We start from the raw sequence: 8,137 nt of genomic DNA, 5'->3' as shown, positions 1-8,137 counted from the left end.
CCGGTATCAAAGCTTCTGCGCCATACACGAGGGAAAATGGAGTTTCTCCTGTGCTTGATTTGACAGTTGTTCGGTAGGCTCAGAGTACCCCCAGCAATTCCTCGGGCCAGCGGCCTTTTGCTGCTTCTAGCCTTTTCTTCAGATTTTGCACAATTGATTTGTTTGTTGAATCTGCTTGTCCGTTTGCGCTCGGATGGTACGGTGACGAGGTAATCCTTTTTACCTTCAAATCTTCAAGGAATTTTGTGACTTTTGCACCGATAAATTGTGGCCCGTTGTCGCATGCAATCTCCTTAGGTATTCCGAACCTGTATATTATATTCTCCCACAGGAAGTCGATCACTTCGCGCTTTCCTATCCTTTGGTAAGTACCTGCTTCTACCCATCTGGAAAAATAGTCAGCCAAAATTAAAATAAATCTTACCTTTTCCGGAGCCGGTGGTAGCGGTCCGACGATGTCCATTCCCCATTTCATGAATGGCCATGGGGACATGATTGAATGTAGTGGCTTTGTTGGTTGATGTACCAGTGATGCGTGGCATTGACACTTATCACATTTTCGTACAAAGTCCTTGGCCTTTAGACCCATACGGGGCCAATAATACCCTGCCTGGACTAACTTCAGCACCAAAGAATCTGTGTTCGAGTGGTTGCCACATATTCCTTCATGGATTTCTTTCATGACGTAGCTGGCTTCAGACGCTCCTAAGCATCGGGCCAGCGGGCCTTGGAACGATTTTCTGTACAATTGACCTTTCTCAAAGCTGTATCGCGCGACTTTGGTGCGCATCGATCTTGATGCCTTGGTGTCTTTGGGTAGTTTTCCGTGTTCGAGATAATCGATTATCTCATTCCTCCAGTCCGAGACTAGGTTGGTCGAATTCACCTCATAGTAACCATTTATTTCTAAGATTGAGTTCATCAGTTGAACTACCGCCCCCGATTCTGGTCCCTGAATTTCTGTTGATGAGCCCAGATTTGCTTAAGCATCTGCTTCCCATTTTTCTTCCCTCGGGATGTGGTCTATTGACCACTTTCGGAATTGTGACAACAAGGCCTGAACCTTTTCCACGTATTGTTGCATTCGCTCATCTTTGGTATAAAAAATTCCATAGACCTGATTCACCACTAGTTGCGAGTCACATTTGATGTTGATTGCTTCAGAGTCGAGCCCCCGGGCCAATTCGAGTCTTGCAATCAAAGCCTCGTATTCCGCTTCATTGTTAGTTAAATTAACCGTCCTGATGGCTTGCCTTTCTGGTTTCCCCCGAAGGCATGATCAGGACTATTCCGAGTCCGGACCCTTTCATGTTTGAAGCTTCGTCCGTAAATAAGGTCCAGACTCCCGATGTCAGCTATGACACCATTATTGCCTCTTTGGCAGCCAGAGCCATCAAACCTTGACTGAAGTCAGCTACGAAGTTAGCCATGACCTACGAATTAATCGTAGTCCGTGGCTTATACTCTATATCAAACTTGCTCCTTTAAATGGCCTATTTGGCCAATATACCCAAGAGGTCATGTTTATAAGGGATATTCCTTAGAGGAAACGTAGTCACCACCGCTATCAGGTGGCCCTGGAAGTAGGGCGTCAGCTTCGGATGGCTACCATGAGGGCTAATGCCATTTTAACCAAATGCGGGTAGCGAGTTTCTTCTCCCGACAAAATTTTACTAACGTAATATGTAAAGAATTGCGTACCTTTTTCCTCCCGGACTAAAACTGCGCTTACCGCAACTTCTCAGACTGCCAGGTAGACCAGCAATGTTTCTCCTTTTTTAGGTTTCGAGAGCAAAGGAGGGCTTGATAAGTACTTCTTCAAATCCTTCAAAGCTTGTCGACACTCCGACGTCTACTCGAAGTTATTCTTCTTTTTGAGCAGGTTGAAGAAGCGATGACATTTTTTTGATGATCGATTCCTCTTTGCGAGACGAGGAATCCTAAGAATTTACCTGAACCGACCCTGAACGCACAGTTCTCGGGGTTAATCTTCATATTATGCTCCCTAAGGGTATAAACATTTCTTGCAGGTGTCTTAGGTGGTTACCTGCATCCATAGACTTAATGAGCATATTGTCTATATATACCTCCATAGTTTTCCTATCTGTTTTTCGAACATCTTATTCACGAGTCGTTGGTAAGTGCCTCCGACATTTTTAGTCCGAAGGGCATTACGTTGGAACAGTACGTACCAAAATTTGTAATAAATGAAGTCTTTTCCCGGTCTTTCGGGTTCATCTTGATCTGATTGTACCCGGAATAGGCATCGAGGAAACTCATTAACTCATGTCCGGCCGTAGCGTCGATCATTTGATCGATATTCGGTAATGGGAACGAGTCCTTCGGGCATGCCTTATTAAGGTCTTTATAATCTACGCACATGCGAAATTTGTTGTTTTTAGGAACTACTACCACATTAGCTAGCCAGTCCGGATATCTTACCTCTCGGATTGAACCAATCTTAAGTAGACGGGTTACCTCTTCTCTGATGAATTTATTCCTTGCTTTTGCAATAGGGCATTTCTTTTGCCTTACTGGAGGTATGCTCGGGTCCAAGCTTAGCTTGTGTACGGCTATCTCAGTCGGGATTCCTGTCATATCCTCATGTGACCATGCAAAAAATCGGTGTTAACTTTTAGGAATTCAATAAAACCTGACATGAGCTCCACATGTAGTCCTGTTCCCAAATGGAAATTCCTTTCTGGGAATTTTTTGAACAGTGCAACCTGCTCTAGCTCATCTGCCGTGTATTTTGTTGCATTTGTTTCCTCCGGTGCCTGAAAATACCTTGGTATATGATATTGCTCCGACTCTTCTACCCCCGGAGAAACTTCTTCTGGCTCGGGGTCGGAAGTCGATTCTGGTAACTGCTATGCCCCAGGTTCCTTCCCCTTGCTATGGGAGACCGAGATCGCATTCATCTCTCTTGATGCCGGTTGATCACCCCTTATCTGCTTGATCCCCTTATGTGTTGGAAATTTCAACAATTAGTGGTACGTCGAAGGAACAACTTTCATTTCGTGCAGTCATGGCCTCCCCAGGATGATATTATAGCCCATGTCCTCGTCTACTACTTTGAAGAGAGCTGTCTTCATTACGCCCTCGGCATCCGTAAGTAGTAAAATTTCCCCTCATGTTGTCACGCTTGTGAGGTTGTAACCAGCAAGGAGCTTTGTTGTCGGGATGATGCTCCCGGTGAGTTTTGCTTGATCTAGAAATTTCCATTATATGATATTGACGGAACTTCCTCGATCTACTAAAACACCTTTAATTTTTAAATTTAACACATTTAAAGAGATTACCAGTGTGTCATTGTGCGGTAGTAGTAATACGCCCGCGTCTTCATCCGTGAACGTGATTTCATCCTCCCGGAGCCTCTTACTGTGGGTTGTCGATATTTTTGTCTTCTTTACGGCCAAGAATGTGATACCATTAATCTCGTTCACTCCAAAGATCATGTTGATCATTTGGCATGGAGGTTCCTCTCCTGCTCTCGAGGTTTGCGTGTCGCTCCTATCCCGACCATAATTGTTTTTGGCTTGGTCACTCAAGAATTCCCTAAGGTGACCATTTTTAACAGCGTTGCCACTTCCCTATGGAGATGCCGACAGTCCCCAGTTCAGTGACGATTAGTGTCGTGGTATTTACACCATAAATTTTGATCCCTATGGCTGGGATCAGATCTCATGAGTCTTGGGAATCATGCCTTTTTGATATCTCTCATGGCCGACACTAACTCCACTATACTGATTTTGAAGTTATATTCTGATAATTTTGTATGGGAAGGACCTCGTGGCCCTGGGGTCTCTCTATCCTGCAACGATCTGTTATTTCACCCGCAATCAGTTCTCCTGTCATTGGTTAACCTGTCCACCGACCGGAAGCTCCTGTCGTGACCTTCCGTCGGCTAGCAGGGTAGAAACCGGCCCCTTGAAACTCGTCTATTTGAGTCGACATCGTCTTTCATTTTTTCCTTGCTCCTCTCCCATCCCTTTGCTGATGACGGGAAGTCAACCTGATCATCTTCGATCCTAATCTTTGACTCGTACCGGTTGTGGACATCTGCCCAAGTTGTTGCTTGAAACTCGAGCAGACTTTCCTTCAACTTCCGGGAAGCATATGAACTTATCGGGTTTAAACCTTTCGTGAACGCTTCAGCTACCCATTCGTTCGGGACAACCAGTAACAACATCCTTTCCTTTTGGAACCGGCTAACGAACCTTCGTAATAATTCAGACTCTCGCTGCGCGATCCTGAATATGTCGGATTTTCGGGCTTGTACCTTTCTAGCACCGGCATGGGCCTTGATGAACGAATCTGTGAGCATTTCGAAGGAATCCATGGAATGCTCAGGCAATAATGAGTACCATGTCAAGGCCCCCCTTGTGAGAGTCTCACCAATGTTTTTCAATAATACAGACTCAATTCCATGAGGAGCCAGATCATTTCCTTTCACTGATGTTGTGTAGGTGGTGATGTACTCTTGTGGATCTGAAGTCCCATCGTATTTTGGCACTTCAGGCATTCTAAATCATTTTGGCATCATTTTCGGGGCTGTACTCGGTTTTTATGGTAATTGAACGTACTTTCGGTCCTTTTAACATTGGAGCTGCATCGGTGATTTGGTCCATGCGGGAGTTTACTTCCTTCATGAACCGCAAGAGTTCCTCCTTGAATAGATCGTTATCGCTGTTGAGGCCAGATCTACTCCACCTAGTCCCGTCGGAGCCGACTTCGCCCATGGGAGTGTTTTTGTCGATTTTCTGCGTTGTTTGGTTTGTAAGAACAACGAGAGGAACTGGATCTCGCATGTCTGTATTATTTAAAGCGCCTGATAGCGCCTGTTTTAACCCTGTTATAACCTGATCCTGCCGCATGGGGTGGCCTAGGATGATTGCATGTTGCTCTTGTAGGATCCTTACCGCATCTGCTACTTGTCCCTGGTCAGCACCATCGGGGGTCGTCTACCATACATGTCTGGGGTACCGCCCGTCATATACCGGTGTGGCATCTTCTTACCCATCGCGAGTGTCGCTGATTGAGTCCTCATGATGTGGGTGTTCCTCTTGAACCTCAGGGTTGCGAGTGTTATTGATGGTATTAATTGCCATGTTCTGTGATTTGTTTTTCTAAGGCAAGAACAATCAAAAGCCCTTGAGTGAAAGAGGTAAGGATTGACTTAATCTCACCACTGTCTATGCCCCACGGTGGGCGCCAAACTGTTTACCCGTAAAACGGTACAGTTGAATTTGTTCACGGTTTTTATACAGATGAATCAATTTGATCCCAAAGATAATAAATTAATCGATTAAATGTACGATACTTAAATGTAGATGAAATAATGGATTCGAAGAGCTCGAGAATAAGGTTTTCGAACACAATGATGATAAGATTAACAAGCGAGAAAGAGAGAAAAAGGGTATCGGATTGTTGTGTAGAATTTAGTCAATGTATTCCAAAAAAACCGTCCCTTACAATGATAGTTGAGCCTATTATTTATAGCTCAATGGTCGTAATGGTCGAGCCCATCACTAATGATAATTATTGGAGTGTGATAATGGAAACCTAACGGTAAACATAAATGCTCAAATTTCTTTAATGACCCGTTACTGTTTAATGATGTGGAATATTCTTCATTAAATGCCATCGGGCGCAGCATGCTTAATGCCCTTACGAACTTGCCTTTCTCGGTGACACACGAGGTAGTTGTGCCCAATTTTTCATCCTCCTGATTTTTATTCCACGTGTCCTCTTCTTAGGTGGTCATGTAGCATAACGTATTTTATCCAATACAGTTATATTATCCGGAATTATTTCCGATGAATTTTAATGAAGCTATAAAATTAATTTGGATAGATTTGAGTTGTCCGGAGGTCAATTCAAGCAAGAAGGATATTTTGGAATATCGACCAAACTTCAAAAAGATAAGTATCTTGCCTAACCTTGAGTGGGGAAAATTACCCCTTAGTCACTGAGTCTTATGTGAAAATTGTGTAAATGAAAACCATGTACGCGAGGTAACGACTACGTACTTAGTTTTTATGTGCAAATTATATCGGTTAAAATTCATAGATGCCTTTATGTGTTAAATTGGAAATTATTGGCACTTATTAAATCATTTATTTGTTATCCCTCATTCCTTATTTGCCGAAGTTATTTTTATATGATAATTTGGTGTGATTGCCACTTTGATTTTTATGTAAAATACCGTGGTTAGTTGGGTTGACATTTCTTGGAAATAATCTTATTATGCATTCCTTATCTGTAAATAATTATTAAATAAGTTTAAACACTCTTCTTGGTGTTATTTATGCTTCATACCTTGCTTGTTAATGATATACATGTGCTTGGTAAGGAAGAGTGTAAAGCACGAAGGGTGATGCCGTACCATTTCATATATATTATCACGTGAGGGAGAGTGTAAAGCACAAAGGGTAATGCCGTGCCATTTGAGAGTGTAAAGCACGAAGGGTGATGCCGTGCCATTTCAATTATATTATCACGTGAGGATGAGAGTAAAAGCACGAAGGGTTATTCCGTGCCATTATTTTTATATTATCATATATTCATGGCACGAAGGGTGTTTCCGTGCATGCGAGGACAAGAGACATACATTATATTATGATATCTTTTCGTGGTGTATATATCCATGCCTTTATCTTGAGATGTTATTGTGCACCTATGTTTTCTATGTGACTTGTAGTCGTTGTTGCTTCCTATGTGCCTCCCACTTTATTTCTTTTATTGTTATTGGCATTTCTCCCACCTAGTTAGTACTGTTATATGTATGCACGCTGAGAAAGAGATAAATGCACGAAGGATGTTGCCGTGTCAATTGATTTGATCTACATATATATATATATATATATATATATATATATATATATATATATATATATATATATATATATATATATATTGGGTGAGGATATGACAAGTGCACAATGGTATTGTCGTGCCATTTGATGTGATATATTGAATATATTTCTCACACAGAAAAGTTAAATGAGGTGTCACATGGTGATTTTTATTTGAAAGAATTATATTCGAAAGATATTTATTTGAAAGAATTATATTCGAAAGATATTTATTTGAAATAATTATATTCGAAAGATATTTATTGAAAGAATTATATTCGAAAGATATTTATTTGAAAGAATTATATTCGAAGGATATTTATTTGAAAGAATTATATTCAAAAGATATTTATTTGAAGAAAGTATATTTGAAACATATTTATTGGAAAGGATTATATTTTAGAGACTTTTATTGAAAAACTTATAGATAAAAGATGTATATTTTGAAGGACTTGATTATTGGTTGGACCTGTGTTCATTATCTGTTTGAGGAATATTTATGGAGTTCTTGCTGCCTTGCTGTTTACATCACTAGTTGATTATTGTTACTATCACTGTTATTTATTTTTTATTATTTTTGTATACTATATTGCATAGGTTATTAGACTCGTGAGTGTCTTGATTGTACCTCGTCACTACTCCACCGAGGTTAGTCTTGATACTTACTGGGTACCGACTGTGGTATACTCATACTACACTTTTGTACATTTTTGTGCAGAGCCAGGAATTGGAGATATCAGACCCGGACAAAGTTAGTGTGTTAATCGCAAGGATTCAAGGTAGGGCTGTTTGGTTGTCGCAGTCCCTTGGAGCATTTTCATTTTTATTGTACTGTCATCTTTTATTCGAATAATATTTTATATTCGATCCTTGAGATTATTGCATGTATTCAGTTAGAGTTCGTGACTCAGTACAAGTCTTATGAGGTTGTTATACTTGATTTCCGCTTTTGGTTTTGACACTTGTTTATTAAATTATATGTTTAAAAAAAAAAGCTTGAAATATAATTATAATCGGGTTACCTAGTCTTAGAGACTAAGTGCCATCATGACACCTATGGTAAAATTTTGGGTCGTGACAGAGCAGCGTGAATGAGAGGCTAAGAGTCTCCGAGCTGCATTGGAGGTGGCTCGAAAGGCGCACGCCGACCTGGTTGAACAGGTAAAAATATTTGAAGTTAGTGACGATGAGCTAGACACAATGACTAATGGTTGGAATCCGCAGGTCCAACAAAAGATCAATCGAATCGACCATCTTCGAGCCGAGATGGATGCAGTCAA

General features: G+C 41.2%; 1 protein-coding gene across 1 annotated transcript; it reads right to left on the bottom strand.

Annotated features, from left to right (window-relative positions):
• Positions 1-3,907: 3,907 nt before the first annotated feature.
• LOC138895258 (uncharacterized) lies at positions 3,908-4,525 on the bottom strand. Its single transcript, XM_070179930.1, has one exon. It carries the CDS (start codon positions 4,523-4,525, stop codon positions 3,908-3,910), a length of 618 nt encoding a protein of 205 aa, XP_070036031.1.
• Between the last annotated feature and the right edge of the window lie 3,612 nt (positions 4,526-8,137).

The sequence above is a fragment of the Nicotiana tomentosiformis genome, chromosome 7, assembly GCF_000390325.3.
Source record: "Nicotiana tomentosiformis chromosome 7, ASM39032v3, whole genome shotgun sequence".
Lineage (NCBI taxonomy): Eukaryota > Viridiplantae > Streptophyta > Magnoliopsida > Solanales > Solanaceae > Nicotiana > Nicotiana tomentosiformis.
Note: the sequence above shows the minus strand (reverse complement) of the source record. Positions and strands in the feature narration are given on the sequence as shown.